At 48.9% G+C, this 20,725-nt stretch overlaps 2 protein-coding genes across 4 annotated transcripts in view; one reads left to right on the top strand and one right to left on the bottom strand.

Annotated features, from left to right (window-relative positions):
• The first annotated feature begins 399 nt into the window (after positions 1–399).
• On the top strand, positions 400–16,923 carry CDAN1 (codanin 1). 3 transcript variants are annotated; one of them, XM_043983480.1, is made up of 28 exons: positions 400–528; positions 670–1,154; positions 1,615–1,821; positions 2,017–2,186; positions 2,342–2,449; positions 2,542–2,620; positions 3,254–3,374; positions 3,598–3,707; positions 4,182–4,271; positions 4,967–5,042; positions 5,436–5,647; positions 5,935–6,043; positions 6,231–6,377; positions 6,624–6,790; positions 7,124–7,211; positions 7,583–7,672; positions 8,057–8,111; positions 10,681–10,814; positions 10,915–11,018; positions 11,134–11,292; positions 11,960–12,023; positions 12,158–12,236; positions 12,336–12,484; positions 13,251–13,358; positions 13,451–13,514; positions 13,649–13,830; positions 13,948–14,055; positions 14,869–16,923. In XM_043983480.1, the coding sequence occupies exons 1-28, from the start codon at positions 439–441 to the stop codon at positions 14,992–14,994; spliced, it is 3,681 nt and encodes a 1,226-aa protein (XP_043839415.1). In that variant the 5' UTR covers positions 400–438; the 3' UTR covers positions 14,995–16,923. The 3 variants fall into 3 exon arrangements, 2 of the variants coding, with proteins under 2 accessions (XP_043839415.1, XP_043839414.1); XM_043983479.1 differs by lacking the exon at positions 1,615–1,821 and having other exon boundaries at positions 432–528; XR_006354772.1 differs by lacking the exons at positions 13,649–13,830; positions 13,948–14,055; positions 14,869–16,923 and having other exon boundaries at positions 432–528; positions 12,336–12,437; positions 13,451–13,482.
• A 583-nt stretch (positions 16,924–17,506) lies between these two features.
• The window catches only part of STARD9 (StAR related lipid transfer domain containing 9), a 145,443-nt gene continuing 142,224 nt past the window's right edge, over positions 17,507–20,725 (bottom strand). Inside the window, exons 31-34 of the mRNA XM_043983481.1 lie at positions 20,234–20,439; positions 19,538–19,617; positions 19,156–19,314; positions 17,507–18,520 (exon numbers count right to left, since the gene is read on the bottom strand). Of these exons, the coding sequence (XP_043839416.1) occupies positions 18,419–18,520; positions 19,156–19,314; positions 19,538–19,617; positions 20,234–20,439 (547 nt within the window). The 3' untranslated portion in view covers positions 17,507–18,418. The remainder of the gene's footprint in view (positions 18,521–19,155; positions 19,315–19,537; positions 19,618–20,233; positions 20,440–20,725) is intronic.

The raw sequence follows: 20,725 nt of genomic DNA, 5'->3' as shown, positions 1-20,725 counted from the left end.
GACAGGAGGATACATACGAGAAGTCAGCAAAGTAGCACGAAGTGGGCGGAGCCCTGGTTAGGACCCCGGCAGCTCCGGCCCCTCTCCGGGGCAGGCGGGCGCTCCTCCTCCTCCTCCCTACTTCGAGGGCGCGCGCTCGTTCCACCTCCTCCTCCCGGGGCGGGGTTGGGCCGCGCGGTCTCAAGCGCCACCTCACGCCCTTTGGGGCTCCCTCCGGAGCAGCGGCTAGATCGCCTCCCTTTCCCGCCCCGCTCCGCACCACCCTTCAGCCTGACCCGGCCCGCTTGCCAGCATCCCTTCCCGCCCCCAGCTCGCCCCGCGTTTTCAGCCGGCCGCACCTTCAGCCTCAGGCGGCCAACGGTCGGGCGGCTCGGCGTCCGGGCCCCGCCTCCCGGCGCGCGCGCGCCTGCGTAGTCGCGGCGGGACGCCCCAGCCGGGATGGCGGCCGTTTTGGAGGCGCTGCTGCGAGAGGAGGTGACGGCGGAGGTCGCCGTGCGGTGGCTAGTGTGCGGAGCCCAGGGCGCGGAGGTAACGGGCGCGTCGTGGCCGCCACAGGGGCCTCTCTACGAAGGGCAGGCCCCGACTGTCGGGCCTGCGGGGGGCGGGCCGGGCCGGGCGGGCTGCAGGACTCCCCAGCCCGGCCTCCTGCACTCTTCTCCCTCCCACCAGGACGCCCCCGAGGAGGCGGCCGCGCTGGCGCCCCTCGAGCCGCTGCGGAAGGAATTCGTGCCGTTCCTGCTGAACTTCCTGCGCGAGCAGAGCACCTGCGCCCTCCCCCAGGGTCCCCCGACCCCCGCCAAGGCTCCCCGGGCCTCGGCGGAGCGGCCGGGGGGCCCCAGCACGGCGCGGGGAAGCGGCCGCGGAGTGCGAAGCCAGCTCTTCCCGGCCCCAGCCGAGCCCCCGGCAGCCTCCCTTGGCGAGCCCCCTCTGGCCCGCCGAGGAGGGGGCGGGAGGAGGAGGGGACCCGTCCGGGAGAGGGGGGGCCGCGGCGCCGGGGGGTCTGAGGAAGGGGAAATCGGAGACAGCCCGCCTTGGGGAGGGGGCTGGAGGCCGAGGGGCTCGAACAGCCCCAGCCCCTCGCCTGCCGAGCCCCTGAATCTCAGTAACCTGGAAGAGTTTCCCCCCGTGGGCTCCGTGCCCCCTGGCCCCGCCGGGTAAGAATCCCTCCCCTCAAAAAATCACACGTGTTCCCCAGAAGATGGGACAAGGGGAACACTAATCAGTGAAACAGATCAAGGTCCTGGTGAGGATGTAGCAGTATCCCGTAGAACAGCAAAGTGGGGGTTCTCTGCGGGACTGGGGATGAGACAGCTGAGAAAAAGACAGTAATGATTGGAAGGGGAGGGTGGTTGAAGTGCAGGATTCTAGATTTAAAGGCTGAAACACACACACACACACACACATATACACACCCCTGTCCCTTAGTACCTTTGTGATCTGGAGCAAAGTGTCTCCCCTGCCCGATTTCAGTTTCATCATCTGTCAAATGAGGGGGTTGGACTAGACGATCTTTAAGGTCTCTTCCTAGGATGAGATGGGGCAGAGTGTTAAAGGGTCGGAATAGATAGGTCTTCCGGGAATAAGAATTGGAAGAAAACCTGTGGCCGCTCTTAGCAGGATGAAACCTTCCCGGAGGATCAACCCAACGAGGGTGAGCGCAGAGCGATCTCTCTCCAAGCCCAAGACCTGCTTCACCTCACCCCCAATCAGCCAGGCCCCGAATTCCCAGCCCCCAGTCTTGGACAATAGTCCTTGGGGCCTTGACCTTCCTGTAGGGTGCAGCAGTCTACAGGAGGAGCGGGCGATGCTCAGGAAGGAGCGGTATGCACCTCTGCACAGGGGAATCATCTGCAGTGCTGTTATTGGGGCTGTCACTTCCCCACGGGGAACTGTGGGATCCCTTATTTGGACACGGTTCTCCCATTTTGGAATTCCCTGCCGAGTTTTGGGGACTCTGGAACAAAAGAAAAGACAGAACTCACTAGGGTTGATTTCCTCTCATTGATATACCCTCAGATTCAAGCTGCTACATCACTCACCCACCCCTGCCAGTTCTGCCCTGGAATCTGGTCTTCCTGCTCCTAGTCGAACAGGGAGCCTTACACCAGAACCTGCAGACCCTGGCAAGGTTTCCTGTCAGCCGAGGCTGGAGTTAGTGGCCATTGTCTATTCATCCTGTATCGCTGGTGAGTAAGGTCTGCCCATCCTGTATCTATTCATTCCTGTGTCTGCTGGTGAGTGCTAGAGTAGAGAACATGAGGAGAAAGTTGATAAAGCAGTGGGACAAACAGTATTAGGTGAAGGGAACTCAGTGTTTGCATGTCCCTTCACTTCTCTTCAGAGAATCTGGTCCCAAGCCTCTTCCTGGAGCTGTTCTTTGTTCTTCAACTCCTTACTGTCCGACGAATGATTCATGTTGAAAAAGACGACCTGGAACCCAGCCTTGGGGGTCAGTAGGAGAGCGTTCCGTGAAGAAACATCTTGTGGGTTGACTCTGAGGTGAAAATACACTTGGCTAATGCTCTATTCCTATCCCTCTAGGTCCCCTCAAGAGACCACTATTCCAGAATATCCATGACTGTGTGTTTTTTGCAGTCCTGGTTTTGGAGCATCAGTTCCAGTGAGTTTCACTTTCTCATTCATCCCTCGGTTTTCTTGGCAGCCAGTTGGAGTACTTGACTTGACCCTGGGCACAGGCTTGAGTCTTGAACCCACATGATCAGTGTGTTGGTGGCTCAGCTCTTTTGTATGCCTTGATGTTCTTGACCTGTTCTTTCCAACCCTCCTTTTGTAAGCGCTTATTTTCTTTTGGGCCCATATTCACATTGCTCTTCCTACTCTCAGAACTGTAGTAGTCTTTGGACTCTTCTGAACCTCCCCTCTTTGTATCTCTTCCCCAGGGTTCATGAGATCATAAATCTCCAACTGGAAAGGACCTCAGAGCTCATCTAGTCCAGCTCCCTCATTTTACAGATGAGGAAACAGGCCCAGGAATGTTAAGCCACTAGCCAAAAATCATACAAGTAGCAAACATCAGAGACAAAATTTGAGCCTGTCTTCTGATTCCAGAAGCACTTTTCCTTTTACCGTGCCACCATTAAGGCACTTTGTATATCACTCAAGTCGACCCTCACAACTCAGTTATACCTTCTCTAAACCTAAATCTGTCATGCTCCCTCCAGTTCTCACATCCTTGTCCTTCTGGCTTCTGTGTGGCTTATTCCCTGTTGTGACTATTCTCATCCCCCACCAGGGTTCTCTCCCGCCTGGACAAAGGGACATTGAAGTTGCTAGCTGAGAATGAGCGGCTGCTTTGCTTCTCTCCTACTTTGCAGGGCCGACTCCGGAAAGCCTACGAACGCAGTACTGCCAAGGTATTCACTCTAACCTGACCTGACTCCTACCCAAAACTTCAACTTTTCTTAGACATGCAAAGTACAAGAAATACCAATGACTTAACCAAGTAATTTGCAAACATTTCAGTTTTGTGTTGTGTGTGATATGGGCTAGTTCTATGGGCAGGGGTCAATGCATGGAGGCTTGTGGTTGGCCTCTGATGACTACTGACTTAACTTTGCTACCCCCGTCTCGCTTTAGGTCTCTCTGCTGCTCTCACCCCCTGCCCAGGCTGTCTCCTTTCAGCCAGAAACAGACAACCGTGCAAACTTCTCTAGTGACCGGGCCTTTCATACTTTCAAGAAACAGAGGTGATTGGGGAAGCAGGATTTGGGAATGAGGGTGAGGAGTCATTTTTCTCTGGGATAGATGGCATTTGTTACCATGGGAACCAGGAGCATGGCACTGATAAAGCCCAATTAATGAATATGATTGCCCACATGGGTTGTTTGACTTCATTGTCTTTCTCTGCCATTGATCATTTCTGTCAGAAAACTGCATGTCATAAAAGAGATAGGGTGAGAAGATAGATGGATGGATGGATCTGCATAGGTCCATAACAGTAGGTATAGGAATCTACATTACATGCTTTATTGGTGGCTACTCCCTTGCTTGAGTGAACCCTCATCCCATTTGGAGTGATTAGTGAACCTTGTTTGGATTAAAATAAGGAATCCTCACACCCAGCTTTTCTAGCCCTACTGGTACCCAAAGATGGGTGGATTGTCACAGGACATAGTTTAGCAGCCCTGATTGGCCAGGCATTCTGTTTTCTCTCTTCTTAGGGATGTGTTTTATGAAGTACTCCGTGAGTGGGAAGATCGGCATGAGGAGCCTGGCTGGGATTTTGAGAAAGGTTTAGGCAACAGGATCAGGTAAGGTACCTCTACGGAGGGTGTTTTTTCTTCCTTGCGTCCAGCAAAAAAACAGCCCAGTAGTCTTATAGTAGCTGATAGAAAGACAATGGGGAGTCAAAACTTTTCATTCCTGTGCCATTTCCTACTATTTCTCTAGTTTTCATTGACCCTCTTCACCACTTAGATTTGAAAGAATGACTTCATCAGGTAGCTCAAGCAGGGTTAGTTTAACCCCTATTCCTGAGGCCAGGATTCTTCACTTTGCTTCTCTTAGTTTCTCCATTTTTTCCCTATTGGCAGAAGATCAACTCATGATCATAGATTTTAATGGTAGAGATTGTAAGGGCTGACTGAGCTCCTGCTTGTTTGGTTTAAACTGCACCAACATCTTGTATAATCTTGTCTCCTATGGACAAGCTTCTCATCTTTCTACTTATTGTTAAGACTAGCTCTGTAAAGTGACACACAAAGGCTCTCAATAAAGGGCATTCATACAAACAAGCACTTTGTCCTCCCTACTTTTTGGGGGGGGGGCAATGAAGGTTAAGCGATTTGCCCAGGGTCACACAGCTAGTACATGTCAAGTGTCTGAGGCCGATTTGAACTCAGGTCCTCCTGAATCCAGGGCCGGTGCTTTATCCACTGGGCCACCTAGCTGCCCCCATTTTTCCTACTTCTTTTCATATTTTACTCTTCCTTTGATTGCTCTGTAGATCCATGATGAGTCAACTCTCCACAGCTTCCAGCCACAGCCATTTTGTTCGGCTTTTTCAGAAACAGCTTCTTCAGGTGATGCCCACATTGCTGTCACTCCCCCAGCCTGGGGCCATATCATTCAGGAGAGAGAAAGCGGGGTTGAGTTAATCCATAGAGTAGCTGGAATCTTAAGAAAGGTAGGGGTGGTGGGTCCTGGGAAAACCTCGACCTAGAAACTGGGGTTCCATATCAAAAGATAAGCTTAGATTGGAGAAGTGACTGTACCCCCTGCCTTGTTCATTGGGAGGTTGAAGCAGCCTCAGCTGCTGATGCACCTCACACTGACTAACACTATGGGTTTTCTCTTAACACCTACTATGCTGATACCTCTGCTTTGTTACCCTCATTTCCTAGGTCCCTGTTTCATCCAGTAACTGAACCTTTGTGTTTCTAACTTATTTCTACTGTATTTTCATCCTGTCCCAGATGTGTCAGAGTCCTTCAGGTGCTGGAGGAATGGCACTGGGTGAGGCCCCTGACCCAGATGTATTAAGCATGCTAGGAGCTGACAAGCTGGGGCGGCTTCGACGTCTGCAGGAACGATTGGTTGCTCCACAGAGTGGTAGTGGACCCTGTCCGCCACCTACCTTTCCTGGTTGGCAAGGCTTTTTCCGTGACTTCATCTTGAGTGCCAGCAGGTGAGCCTCTAGAGGGAAAATGTCTACTAATAGCATAGCAAAGTCCAGAAAATGTTAACTGGTATATAGAGCAGATAGTTTTCCATTCTCTTTCATATATGAAATAAAGCATTTGTTCTAGATGACCTCTAAGGCCTCTTTTGGCTCCTAACACTCTAGAGTTAAACATCAGTCCGTTGTCCTCTCCTTCCTTACCCCCAGATACATACAGAATTCACTTTACCTCTGGAATATTCTTGCTTTCACGTTATTTTCCTCAGTGTCATGTTGTCTGTCTTCCTTCCTAGTTTTCAATTTAACCAGCACCTTATGGACAGTCTGAGTTTGAAGATCCGAGAACTTAATGATCTTCCCCTACCCCAGCATGAACCCAGTGATGAGGATGTGGACCGACAGGTAGAAGAGACTAGGAATGGAGGTGGGGTCATGGAGTAAAGTATTGGGAAAGGTATTCTGATTCTGAGTGGAGGATGATTTTAGGGATAGCACTTATAGCTTTGATGCTTTATACTTATTTGGTTATAAACTTGAGACTTATACAGGGTACTTATCTTGACCTCATTCCCCTTGATGTCTCCCATAGGATGAAAGAAGGCAGTTTGCCTCAGTGTTGCTGAGTCTCCGCCTTCTGGCCAAGTTCCTGGGCTTTGTGGTTTTTCTTCCTTATCAGAGCCCTGAGCCACCCCCAACTCGTGAGCTACAAGACTCGGCCCTGGCCCTCAGGAACCAGGTAAACCAGGAGGGGCCTGGTGGGATGGGAATTGGGAGCAGCAGGACAGGGTGTGAGATGAGCAAGTTACCTGGGACTGTCACCCTAAATAGACTTTTCAGATAGAGGGATAGTGAGGAACAACTCGGGTCTGCTGCCTTGCTTCAGTAGTTACTACCTTTTTCATTTTACCCAGAGCTCCTCTCAGGAACTCTTCTATTATTGATGATGTACCTTCTTTCTACCTGCCCCCCACCCCCTTTCCAGGTGCCTCCTGTGCTGGATGTGCTGACTTTGCTGCAGCAGGGGTTACAGAACCACCAGGCTGTGCTCACTGTACCATGGTTGGTGGAGTTCCTCTCCTTTGTTGACCACGTTGCTCCCTTACTGGACTATTACCACAGTGTCTTCTCTCTCCTACTGCAGTTATATCGGTGAGCAGGCAGGCTACTGAAAAGGGGATCTTGAAATAGAACTTGGGGATATAATTCTGTGACTAGTTTTTACAGAGGGGTTAAATAGCTGAGTTAGGATGGATTCTTTGTTTCCATTCCCTGGCTATAGCATGGATCAGCTGCAAACTTAAAAGTATATGATCCCTGGGAAAATAGTGTATATGTTTGCTCAACCAATCATCTCTCCATACTTGCTGTCCAGCAAGGGTGGGAATATGCAACTCATTAATCCCTTTAGTAATGTTCCCCATCCATATTAGTCCTCAATCCCATTTTTATATATTTCATTCATACCCACCCAATTGCTTCTAGGAGCCTGATCCTATCAGAAGAGAGTGAAAGAAGAATGTGTTTCTTGAACAAACTGCTGCTCCTTGCTGTGTTGGGATGGCTTTTCCAGGTTGGAACCAAAGGCCACAGATGGGCGCATAATGTACCTTGGTATTGGGAAGGAGGGTGCTTGGGGGTTTGAGCATGATTAGGACCAGGAGTCTTAATTCTTTTGGGGGGGGTGGGGGGGCAACAATGAGAGTTAAGTGGCTTGCCCAGGGTCACACAGGTAGTAAGTGTCAAGTGTCTGAGGCTGGATTTGAACTCAGGTCCTCCTGAATCCAGGGCCAGTGCTCTATCCACTGTGCCACCTAGCTGCCCCAGGAGTCTTAACTCTTTAAAGGGGGTGGGGAGATAGCCTTATATTGCTGGGAGCTACTGTGAAGTTGAAGTGAAAGATAATCTGAGGAACTGATTGTGTCTGCCATGACCTCTTCTCAGATCCCTACAGTTCCAGAAGATTTGTTCTTTTTGGCAGAAGGCCGACCAGATGCCTTGGAAGGAGCCACAGTGTCTTTGGTGCAGGGTCTGGTGAGTGATGGGGCCAAGGAACAGGAGGAAGCCTCTTATTTAGCAAAAGAACCTAGGACTGGAAGTCAGAGGTCTTTAGAGTCCCAGTCCTACCTGTTAACTTAATTATGTGGCTCAGGGCCAGTCATTTAAACCTTTCTGAGCCCCAGTTTCCTTATCTGCAAAATATAAATGGCTGGTGATTGATCTTCCTACCACACAGAGCTTGTGTATGTGTTCACTTGTGCACAGGGGCATACATGCCCACAATGTAGTGGAAAGAGCATTACTAATTTTGGAGTCAGAGGACCCGTTTCAAATTCCACCTCTGCCATTTTCTGTGTGACCTTAAGCCAGTTTCCTCATTTGTAAAACGTTTAACTAGATGACTTTCCTTTCTCCCAGGACACAATGCCTGTTGTGGATCAACAACTTCTCTATACTTGCTGCCCTTTCATTGGTAAGCATCTGACCCTCTTACAGGGTGAAATCCTGTTGATCAGTGTGAGAGACTGGCCATAGCCCTCCACCTCTTTTCGATTTTTTGACAACCTAAGATGATGGCTTTCTAATCACCCTCAAATACTCAATACCCTGGATTTATTTATTACTTGAAGAAATGAGCTCCATATCTCAGAAATTTCCCCCCTTTTCTCTTTTTCATGATTACTATTGTTAACTGATTCCCTTCCCCATGATATTTATTCTATTATCCATCTTCTTTCATCCTAACACTCTTCAAAAGGGATTTGCTTCTGCTTGTCCCCTCCACCACTCTGCCCTTCCTTCTTTTGCCCCTCTCTCTTTATCTCCTTCCCCTCCTATTTTCCTGCAGGGTTAGAGAGATTACTCCACCCAATTGAGTGTGTGCATTATTCCCTCCTTGAGCCAATTCTAATGAGATTGAGGTCTTTGAGCCAATTCTGATGGGTGTTAGGCTCATTTACTGCCCAGATTAAATAGATTACTCCACTCAGTTGGGTGTGTCTGTTAGTCCCTCCTTGAGGCAGCTCTGATGAGTTTAAGATCTTTGAGCCTTTTCTGATGAGTGTAAAATTCATTTACTGCCCTGCTCCTCTCCCATCTCTTCCCCCACTCCGTAAGACTTTTCCTGTTTCTTTCATGTAGGATTTCACTTCTGCCCTTCCCCCTCCCCCAGTGAATTCCCTTCACCCCTCAGTTTAACCCTAAAGATGTTATCATCTAGCTAAGTGACACAGTGGACAAATCATCACCCCTGGACCCAGGGGGATCCCAGCCAAAACCTGGCCTCAGACACAAGACAGTCGCCCACTGTATGACCCCAGGTATGTCCCCCAGCTCCAATTTTTTTATGGTTCTCTAGGATCTTGTATTTGAAAGTCAAATTTGCCATTCAGCTCAGGTCTTTTCATCACAAATATCTGAAAGTCTTCTTTGTCATTAAAGTCCCATTTTTTCTGCTGAAAGATAATGCTGAGTTTTGCTGGGTAGGTGATTCTTGGTTGTAATCCCATTTCCTTTGCCCTTTGGAATATCATATTCCATGCCCTCCGGTCCTTTAATGTAGAAGCTGCTAGATCTTGTGCTATCCTGACTGAGGCTCCACAGTACTTGAATTCTTTCTTTTTGGCATCTTGCAATATTTTCTCCTTGACCTGAGAGCTCTGGAATTTGGCTATAATAGTCCTAGGAGTTTTCCTTTTGGGATCTCTTTCTGGAGGTGATTGGTGGATTCTTTCAATTTCTATTTTAGCTTTTTCTTCTAGAATTTCAGGGCAATTTTCCCTGAGAATACCTTGGAAGATGGTGTCTAAGCTTTTTCCTTGATCATGGTTTTCAGGTAGACCAATAATTTTCAAATTATCTCTCTTGGACCTATTTTCCAGGTCAGCAGTTTTTCCCAGAAGATATTTCACATTGCCCTCTATCTTTTTATTCATTTGGATTTGCTTTATTGTGTTTTGGTTTCTCATAAAGTCACTGGCTTACATTTCTTCAATCCTAATTCTTAGGCAATTATTTTCATCAGAGAGCTTTTGTACCTCCCTTTTCCATTTGGCCAATTTGACTTTTCAAGCTGTTGACTTTTTCTCATGTCTTTCTTACATCATTCTCATTTCTCTTTCCATTTTTTCCTCTACCTCTCTAACTTTATCTTCAAAGTCCTTTTTGAGCACCTCTATGGCCTGAGACCAATTCATATTTTTCTTGGAAGCTTTAGATATAGGGGCCCTGATGTTGACATCTTCCTCTGAGGGTGCCCCTTGGTCTTCCTTGTTACTGAAGAAACTTTCTATGGTCCTCACCTTTCTCTGTTGGCTCATCTTGCCTTTCTTTTACTAGACTTTTAGCTCCTTAAAGTGGGGCACTGTTCCCAGGCTGCAGTATCCCAAGCTTCAGAAGTCCCAGGTGGCATGATTTAAGGAGAATCAGGTTCTTCGTTCAACTGGCCTGTAGATGACCCCAGACCAACTTGCTAATCACCCAGCTTAATGTGTTGTGGTTGTTAGCTCTGACGAGCCTGGGCCCCTCCCCCACCTGGGCCACTGCTACTCAAGCCTACCTCCTGGTTCTCAGCAGGGGTGAAAAATCCAAGTTCTGCCTCCGCACCAGCATAGACCCCTGTAGTCTCCCCCTGCTCAGGGCTCAGCCCTCTCACCAGACTGTGAGCTTAGTTCCAGATGACACTGGCGCTTCAGCTGTTTCAGAGGCTCTAGGGGGTCTCCTTCTCTGGTGAGGCCTTCCTAGGACTGGATCTGTGTCAGGGTGACTGTGGGGTTGGGCCCCACTCCTGTCTCAGCACAGTAGCTCCCTCCTGATCTTCCAAGCCGTTCTTGGTTAGAAGATGACTTCAGCACATTCTTCTGTGAGTTTTGCTGGTCTGGGCATTTTCCTATGGCGTTATTTGGATGTTTTTTGGAGTGATCATGTCATGAGTTCGAGAGCTCACTGCCTTTCCTCCACCATCTTGGCTCTGCCCCTACCAGAAATTTCCATAACCCAGAGGATGCTTCTGAAGTGACAGGAGTCTCTCTCACTTACTCCAGGAGAACTACGGAAGCTGCTCGCTTCCTGGGTATCTGGTAGCAGTGGACGGAGTGGAGGGTTTGTGAGGAAAATTACCCCTACCTCAACTACTGCCCTAGGACCTCAGGCCCCCAAAACATCCCAGGGGCTACAGGTAAGGTAGAGAATGAGTAGAGATTCCTACAAGGATGAAAAAGAAAAGGAAACCAGTTGACTTGACCTAGGATTCCTTTGTTTTGTCTACTCGCACACAGGCAGAGCTAGCCCAAGCCTTCTTCCACAACCAACCACCTTCTCTTCGAAGGACTGTGGAATTTGTTGCAGAGAGAATTGGGTCCAATTGCGTCAAACACATTAAGTGAGAGGCCTGAGCCTTATCTCCCCCATCCCTGCTTTGTGAAGGGGGTGGGGTATGGAAGTAGTTAACTTATTAAATATTTTCTGACTAAATTTCCCTAAACTTCCCAATATAGGGCAACATTTGTGGCAGACCTGGTACGACAAGCAGAATCACGTCTGCAGGAGCAACTAGGGGAGCAGCAAGAGGAAGGGGGAGCCCCAGCCCAGCTCTTGGAGGCATTGTGTGACCAGATCTGCCCAGAGGGGACTCAAGCCTTGGCCCAAGGGCGAGAGTAAGAACCAAAGATCTCCACCCTCTCCTTTCCCTTCTGGGTCCCATTCCTGGTACCTTCAACTTATCCCATGAAGATGAGAATTTCCTCAAGAAAAAATCTAAGAAGGGAAATGAAGTGAGAGCAGAAGGAAGAGTGACATGGAAGAGAGTTAGGCTCAGCACAAGGAAATCCCAAGGCAGCCACTTGCCCAGCAGAGGTGGGAGACCATAGAAGGGAGCAGGTTTCTTCTCTGGAGCTGATTGTCCTTGTCTTACTTAGAGCTGTCTTACGCTTTTTTTTTCCCCCATTTCCCTTGGTAAGGTTTTTTTTTCCTCCCTAGTCCCAATGATCCCTACCCAGTCTCCCTTTCCACATACAACTTTTTTTAAATGAGTCATTGCTACATTTTAACTCACATGTTGTAACAGAGGCACAGCAGGACCTGGGTTGGCAAGTCACCTCATTTGCTCAGCCACCTGTGACTGTGAATAGCCAAATAGGTGTCACTCTGCATTGGGATCCCACACACAAACTTGGTGGTGTAAGACTTGGTATGAGTCTTACGGCCAGATAGGAAGGAGGAATCCCTCTAGTGATCTTGAACAAGATGATACATGTTCTTTCCAAACTTAATGGCCTCTGGGCTTAGGCATCTTTCTTTACCTCTCCTCCTCCTTCTCTTTAGATTTTGCAGAAAGAAGGGCCCTGAGGCTGTTCGGGTGCTGCTACCAGAGGAGACTTCCCCAGCTGTATGTAGGGGATCTGATAAATCTGAGCCACATTGAAGGGGGTGGGGGGAGAGATAGGGAATCCCTCCATGAGGCAGAAGACACTGAGAGCTGCTTCCCCTCACTGGAGACAGAACTCCTGCTTTGTGTCCCAGGTCCTGAGGAGTGCAGAGGATATCGCTGTGGGGCTTGCCATGGAGAAGGCCTGTGCTTGGTTATCAGCCAACATCACAGGTAAAGTCCCGGGGGAGTGAAGAACTGGACCAAGTCCCAAATGTGTGGAAAGGCCTCACCTGCAGGTTGGCTTAGGTGACTCTTCTTTCTTACCTGTAGCCCTGATCCGGAGGGAGGTGAAAGCCGCTGTGAGCAGAACACTTCGAGCCCAGGGTCCTGATGTAGCTGCCCAGGGGGAGAGGAGGGGCTGCTCCCGTGCCTGTGAGCACCACGCCCCCCTCCCCTCCCACCTCATCTCCGAGATCAAAGTACACAGCTCCCCTCGCCCCCATTACCCCTCTCACTATCTCCATTCTAATATTCTTTCAAAGATCCAGCACTCTCCCAGTTCCCTGAGCTATTCTCCATCTTTTCCATTCATCAATGAACTATATTTATTTGAAAAGTTGCCTTCATTCTTGTTATTCCTGTTGGGGATCTAGAAGGAGGAAATGGAAAAATGCAGCCCATTTCCAGATTCATGCCACGCAAGTCCAAGTTGCAAGTAGGAGAGAGAATGTTAGCAAAGAATTTAAGGGGATGCTGGTTCAGAAATGTGTTGTTGGGATGGTCTGGAAAATTACAGTAAACATGTGGGAAAGGTTAGGGAGAAGTGGAAGCTAGAGAGGCCCTCAGTATAGAGGGAGGGGCAGGACCAAGTAGACATCACTGCGCTGGGACCCCAACACACAAAAGTTTTATAAGACACTCCAGGGAAAACAGGAGAAGAAAAGAAACTGTAGGAGAGCATAAGATGCCTGCAAGGATTATCGAGAGATTGTAATGTCTCCTTCCAGTTCCTGTTTAAGGAAGAGGTAGAACTACCACTAGGAGAATGATTAGTTCTCACCCTACCCCAGTCCTAGAGTCGGGAAGGGGGGTGTCTTCTAGCTCTGTAACCTTTTCTTTCCAAGCCTTCTGGCCACCTCTTGACCTCAGCTGCCCTCTTGATCAGTTATTCTATTTAGTGCAGAGGATCCAGGAGTTGTCCTTGTACCCCTCGTGATGGTTCTGCTGACCCCCTTCTCCCTGTAGGACGTGTTGGCTCTTGCTGTGGGGCCCCGGGATCCCGAGGAGGGTGTTGCCCCTGAGCATCTGGAGACACTCCTGCAACAGCTGAGGGAGACCCTTCAGTGCCGCCAGGTGAGATGGGACCCAGCTCAGGAGGATGCTTTCAATTGTTCCAGTTGCTTATGTTCCATCCTCTTCCTCTCCTCCTTTCTTGATCTTCACAGTTCCTATGCCTGATCTCTGAGCAGCAGCTTGCAAAGTGTTCTGTGGAATTGGCCTCTTTTCTTGGTATGACATCCCAGTTCCTCAGATGTATGCGCATGTGCGCTGCAGCCTGAGACAGAGGGAGGGAAGGGACTTTGGGCAGCTGCCCACGTTGGATGTCCTGTGGAAAGGCCCAGGGACTGCCTCTTTCCCTACAGTTGCTGACCAAGTCCCAACCCTAGGGCCCCCAGGCCCCCAGAGGCTGGAAAGGGGGGAGGCCCGAGGACTTCTGCAGACACTCCTTTCCCTCTGGCATGAGGACTTCCAAGTACCTGTTCCCCTGCAGCTGCTGCTCAGCCCAAGAAACGTGGGACTTCTGGCAGACACACGGCCAAGAGAGGTGAGTCCACCAGTGGGGCCTTGAGCTGGTTCTGTAGCACAGGTCTCTGCCCTGCTCTGGTACCTCTGGCTTTTGTCTTTCCCCTGCAGTTCTTCTGATGTGACTTTTGTGTTGCAGTGGGACCTGCTGTTGTTCCTGCTTCGGGGACTGGTGGACCGGGGGCTAATGGGAAGGGTGGAGATAGAAACCTGCCTTAAGAGTCTCCACCAGGCCCCCTGGCCTGAGGTAAGGTGTCTTGACTCCATCTTAGGGAGTATGGGAATGAAACTGAGGCCTGTGTCCTTAAGTTCCAAGTTTTGCACTGTGCTTTTGACCTTGATTAAGACTATAGGTTTGGGAATTGTGCTAAGAATGACTGGGTTGGGGCAGCTAGGTGGCGCAGTGGATAAAGCACTGGTCTTGGATTCAGGAGGACCTGAGTTCAAATCCGACCTCAGACATTTGACACTTACTAGCTGTGTGACCCTGGGCAAGTCACTTAACCCCAGTGGTCTCACCAAAAAAACTCCACAAAATTACTGGGTTATTAGAGGAAAATGCTAACCTGGGAAGATAATAGGATTGAATTGTCCAAAGCCAGGTCATAAAAATAGCTAATACTTTTATATAGCACTTTACAGTTATCTCATTTGATCCTCAAAACTACCCTAGAAGGTAGGTTTTATTATCCCCATCTTACAGATGAGGAAACCAAGGCAAACAGGTAAAGTGATTTGCCCAGGGTCGCACAGCTAGGAAGTATCTGTGGGGCTGGATTTGAATTCAGGTCTTCCTGACTCCATGCCCTGAGTTCTATCCACTTCAAAACCATTATTTAGTGACTCCTAAGTGTTCTATCAGCTACTCTTGTCTTTGTCCTGCATGCGTCCTTCCCTCCCCCAACCTCCCACCTACCCCTGGAAGAAATAGAGATTTTAGGGAGCCAACAAGGATGATGTCACTTGGTCGCTGTGAAACTCCTTTCTACTACTACGTGGTTTCCCATTGATAAAATCCTGTCTTTTATTCTCATTCCCTCTACCTTCTCCCTTCCTCTAGGACTTCTCTGAGGAGCTGGCAACATTGTCTTGCCTATTTCTGGCTGAGCCACAGGTACCAGGACCCCGGCTAAGAGCTTGTGAGTTGATGAGACCACCTCGTGGGACTGTACTGGCCCAGAGTTAGGTCCAGCAAATGAGGTCCTGCCTTTGAGCTCATGATCAAAAGCTCTGGCCCACACCTGACCTACAGCTTCAGTGATGGAACCAGGAGCCCAGCCCTGTCCTGCAAGGAGTTTTCCACCCAGTGGTCCTTACTAAAAGATGCAGAGGAGAAGCATCCTGAGCCACCATCTTCAGACCCGGTGGGTAGAGGTGAGGAAAGTCTTCTGAGTTTCCTACCCAGAGCTCTGGAGAAAACAGTCTTATCTTCAGGACAAAGGTGACAAGAGACCAGGGCCCCTCTACCAGGGAAGGAGAGGGAGCTTGTATCACTTGGACTCTTCAATGAAATGATATACCAGTGGATATTGTCAGAGAGAGAGCTTGGAGAAGGACCAACCTGCTGCTTTCCCAGAAGCTTCTTTGGACTTTGTGGTTTTAGAAAAGCAGGAGACTGACTTCCTGCTCACATGTACCTATAGGGGATTTAAAAATGTAGAGCTTCGAGGGTTCCAATTTCCTCAGCTCTGTGCCAGGTATTTTTTTACCTTAAAATGCATCATGGATGCCAACAACAGAGCACACCTCACATGAGTAAAAACTCAACTTTACGTGCCCAGTTTCAAGGGAAGCCAGGCTGGGGCTGATCTTATTTAAATGCTTTCTATGAACCAGGAAAGGAAGCCCATGGGGGGAGAAGGGAGTAGATTTTTAAAAAATATTAAAATAAATACCACTTTGTCAAAGGACCTGGTGTTCTAGAGTTTTTTTCTCTCAGGTCTGTTCCTTCCAAAAGGTAAACAGAGGGCTACAGAGACATGGAGTTTGAAAGGCTGTGGATGTCTCTATAATTACTAGCTTTAGGAGAAAGAGTAAGGTTTTGTATTTCATTGTTGAGATTGAGCTTCCATGGGGCGCTCAGCCTTCTGAGCATGAAATTCTACACTGGGAAGAGTCAGAGAGCAAGTACTGGGGTACAGACATTGTCCTCTCTACAGAGAAAAGGCCAGGTCAGCATGGGCTCATCCACCAAGGGCACTTCCAGGATCATCATGGAGAGGACAACAAGGCTGAAAGAATGCTTAGCCTTTGGGGAAGAGGGAGCTGCTTTCCTCTTCATCTCAGACCCCAGCAGTTGAGAAGGCTGGAATGGTCCATTACAAGACCAAGATCTTTCAAGGCAAGAGGGCTACTGACAGGAGTTGTTGCTTTTGAAAAGCATCTTCCTTCACTGCTCCTCTCGCCACCAAAACCCTCTGGGACTGAATCAAGCTCAGCGTGAGACAGAGAGAGGCTGTAGGCCATTCACTCGCTCCCTTCACGGATGGGCTGGGAGAGAAGGAACCCAAGACAGCCGTCACGGTGCTGAACACAGTCGCAGCCTTTCCATCAGAAGTTAGGCTTGCTGAACTAACAGCCAAAGGGGGGGGAGGGTGGCGGCAGAGAGCCTTTATTTTTTCTAGCAGTGGCTGCATCCCCAAGAAGAACTCTTGGCTTGGAAGATAGGGATCCTGACTCCTAGAAGAAAATCCAGAAACCCTGATGGCCTGACAGGTTCACTTCAGAGTTCTGATAGTCTGATAGGCTCTAATTTGCCCAATGACTGTCGCTTTTTATTCCTTCAGCCTGTGGTCTGTGAGTGAGTTTGGATTTCATTCTTGTATTTTAAAAACTTGAACCACCACCACTTGTGAAAGTGGATTGGCACTGCTCTGTCCATGCAGTTGTGCTCTGTGACAACATTGTAAACTGACTTGCCAGATGAAGTAATCTCTTCATCACTGACCAGAGCAAGCACTGCCGAGAGGCTATCAGCATATCCTTGTTGGATTGAACTGGATAGCCATCATGCAGAATGCCAACAGTGTGTCATCACTACCTGAACTACAGTCAGTAAACTGTGGTTCATGGGCCAAATATGACCTGCCAACTATAATTTTTAATATAATGTAAAACCATTCTTTGCTTGCAGGTTATGTGACCCCTGATCTGTATGTAGCTTTCATAATTTAAAAATACAAGGAACTCCCATATTTCTAATAGTTCTGACCAAATGTGGCCATTGTCTATTGGTAACATTTGAAAAGGGATTGGGGATGGAATGGTACATAAATAAGAATTTTAATACCAACTGTTGATTGTATTGCTTAAAAAATAAAGTTTAAAAACAGCTTTTTTAAAAAAACTGCAATCAATAATACAAATAACTTAACCTGGAACTATAGTAGAGAAGAGGAGGAGAAAGTGTGGAGGTGAGACAAGGGGGCCTGTAAAAGCCTTAAAAAAATAAAATTTTGCTGCACTGTACAAAACTTACCCTTTACCCACACTTGTCCCCCTGCTGGTCAGTCCCAGCACAACCCTCTGTTACCAGGAGCTATTCAGTACTGAATGAGGGAGTGGCCTGCCCGCTTTGGGGGGTAGCCATGTAGGAAAGGGGAAGCCAGGGTGAGGGCCAGACTAAAGCTGAATTTGGGACAGTGGGGGTGACATCTCCTTTCCCAATGAATGAGTTCTCAGATATCTCCCTGGTTCCTGACCAGGACTCCACTCTGCCTGCTTGAGGGCCCCACACTGATTATTAATAAAAGCCCATTGCTTTAAAGCAGAATGAGCATCTATTTGAGGGATATCAGAAGACTGTCAGGGTTTTTTCTGCTTGGAATACAGAGAAGCCCTTCTGCCTGACACTGATCCCATTACCCAAAGTGAACAGGCAGGGAGAGAGCCCTGGAAACAAGCCACTCATCTCCTATGAAGAAAGGGAGGGAAGGAAGATTGAGGGGAGAGGAATTAATAAAATTAGCATAAATTTATCAACGTCTAAGACTGGATTCTGAACTGTCTTCCTGGTGAGAACATGTCTGTTCTTCAAAGCTCTTATTCTATCTAGTTTCTCAGGGGCTTCATCCCATCCCTACCACATTCCTTTCCTCTTTAAATGCAGGAAGCAGGGCCTTGGATGCCAATACCTGCTTTCCCAAGCCACACGTGGTCATTAAGTCTGCCAACCTCACTAGGGAAAGCCACCCTTCCCCACCCTTTCACTGAGCTCTCCTCACTCAGTTAAGTGGGGCCAAGCCTGGTCTGCAGGCTCAAAAACCAAACAAGCAGTTGTGGGAGTGGGCTGAGAGGAGAGGGGGCAGAGAGAGACGGGACTATTTACGAGGCTCAAAATATGATTGGGCCACTGACGCAGAGGTAACTAGGTCTGAAAAAGTGGCTCCTTCACTGCACGGCCGGGGCCGAGGTTCAGGCCCCCTCATTCTGCAGTGGGGCCACATGTGGCAACGTGTTTATTTGCCAACAACTCTGGACTGAGCTGCTGACTACCCCATCCCACTGTCGCTGCGGCCCATCATCTCCATGCTGTGCCATAAATCTGCTACAGGGTCTTTTCATGGCCACCTTCTGGGCCTGTCTCAGTAGAACCATCTCTGAGTCTGGTATTAACCACAGAGAAAGGAAGCCAGGTTTGCTATTACCAATGGCTGTTGCTTGGCACAGTGAGTCAGCAGCCCAGCAGGGAGGCCTGGAGCCCCCAGTTCCACCTGAAATAAGAAAGGCAGATAAGGGAATACTTGATGCTGACAAGATAGAATGACACAACTCCTGGGTAGGAACCCTAAGTCATCATATCTGAAGAAAAAATTATTGTACCCATAGCTTATACTGCTATTCTCTGTGACCCCTTAGCAGACTTTGTTGCCAAGTAGTTAGATCTTGGGATGGGGTTCTGGGCACTGGAGCTGAGGGCAGGCTAAACTATTACATCCTTTGTGTCCCAAACAAGCCTCTTCTCCACCCCCACATCACAGAACCATAATGGCTATAACCCCTTTCCCAGGAGGCCTGAGAGCAGCTAAAGGATACAAGGCCTGGTTCAGAAAGGGAACAGAGACGGTGTCGTTCCCTTTCCCACTCTGAAGGGTCCATTGTCTCCTTAATGAGGAAATATTGAAGCCCCTCAGCCTTAACTAATGTGGGACCACAGGACTCCTTTGGGGCTCACAGGTTTTTTTTCCACTTAATGGGCCAGAGTCACAGAGATGGAGCTGAACACATGTCCACCAAGTAATCAAGTTACTGCCAAGATCTATGAGGCCAGGTTGAGCCAATCCTAGGCCATGGCCTAGGCCAGTGTTAAGTTCTGCCCCCAAAGAACTACAAGGTGTGAGCAGCTCACCTGGACCATATGAATGACTTTAGTAACCTCCTTCCCATCCATAGTGTAAGGCTGCAGGACCCAGGCACTGGGCAAGATCTCCCCACGGATCATGTTTCTGCTGGGCCGTGGCATTGACTTGTCATACACTGACTGAGCTACCATAATGCTCAGGTGCCCCTGGGAACAGAGAAGGTTTTGGATTGTAACCCAGAGGGGCAGGGAGAGGGTCCACATCTTGGCTTCAGCCAGTAGGGCTCTACCATGACTGGCTGCCTTGAACAATGTGGTGAGTGTGAGGACTGACACCCTGCCCTCTCTGCACCTGCCTGGCCTCACATTCTCCACGTCCCACAAAGACTGATCCCCCAGAAACTTCCCCACCCCTTCCAGGCAACCTTACCTCTTTGGCCTCAGCACTGACACAGCAGAAATCCCGGGGTTGCTTCAGGCAGCTCGTCGAGGTATTGCTGACCAGGTACACTGCAAGGGTGAGGAGCAGAAGTCAGGAGATAGTCATGGCCTTTCCCCATTTTTTGCCCTCTCCCTTGTCTTGTGCACTGAATCTAGAGCATCAGCCCTTCAGAAACCACTGCTCTTCAGTCAGAGGCAGCTTGGAGCAGTGGTATGTATATAAGTGGTATGAGTCAGCTAGCTAACATAAGTGGTATGAGTCAGGAAGACCTTAATTCAAATTGAGCCTCAAGACAGTTCCAAGATGTGTGCCCCTGGGCTTCACTTTGCCTATTTGCCTCAGTTTTCTCATTTATAAAATGGTGACAATCACACCACCTACCTCCCAGGGTTGTTGCAAGGATAAAATAAGATATTTGAAACGTGCTTAAGACAGTGCCTAATAAATGCTTGTTCCCTTTCCCCTTCCTCCCCACTTCAGCCAAATTAGACTTAGCACAAGATTAAGAAAATGGAAGATCTGTCACTTTAGATCCCATGAGCCCCTGAGAGTGGAAAAGGTCCTTTACCCAGTTCCTGCCCTGTCCTCCCCTCTTCCTCATCCTTGTAGGATTCCCTTCTTGCTCTATAAAACAACGGCCTCTATAGTATCCAATGTGAGGCCACACTGTGGCCTTGGGCTCACCCAATTTGATGGAGCTGGTCACCCTCTGGTACAACTGGGCAGTCTGGATGGACTTGTCATACAAGGTCCACATGGTAGGATCCCTCACAGCTGCCCAGACTCGAGCTAGGGGCTGAGGCACCACCCCAGCCCCCAAGAAACCATGCCGAGTAGCAGAGGGAAACCCCTTATAGTATGTTAGCACATCCTTTTCTTCACCCTGGTACCTGAGTGAGAGGAGAGAGGCAAGGGGGGATGGGGGAAGATGGATTGAGGTCATTAAAAATGGGCCCCAAGAAACCTATGCAAGTTTCATTAATGAAGGTCTCATCTCCATGATGTATGAGGAACTGATTCACATTTTCAGGAATAAAAGACATTTCTAATTGATAAATGCTCAAAAACCAGACAATTCTAGAGGAAAGAAATCCAAGCTAGCAATAGCTGTATGAAGAAATACAGCAATTCACTAATAATTAAAAGAAGTATATACCTATCACATTGGCAAAACTG

Source organism: Dromiciops gliroides, chromosome 2, assembly GCF_019393635.1.
Source record: "Dromiciops gliroides isolate mDroGli1 chromosome 2, mDroGli1.pri, whole genome shotgun sequence".
NCBI classification, from domain to species: Eukaryota; Metazoa; Chordata; class Mammalia; order Microbiotheria; family Microbiotheriidae; genus Dromiciops; species Dromiciops gliroides.
Note: the sequence above shows the minus strand (reverse complement) of the source record. Positions and strands in the feature narration are given on the sequence as shown.

What these genes read in the sequence shown, in the direction of transcription:
- CDAN1 (XM_043983480.1), top strand. Translation starts at nt 439, where the DNA reads ATGGCGGCCGTTTTGGAGGCGCTGCTGCGAGAGGAGGTGACGGCGGAG. An exon ending in GCCTTGGCCCAAGGGCGAGA is followed by an intron (nt 11,293 to 11,959) that starts GTAAGAACCAAA and finishes CCTTCTCTTTAG; the next exon opens with ATTTTGCAGAAAGAAGGGCC. An exon ending in AGACCCTTCAGTGCCGCCAG is followed by an intron (nt 13,359 to 13,450) that starts GTGAGATGGGAC and finishes TGATCTTCACAG; the next exon opens with TTCCTATGCCTGATCTCTGA.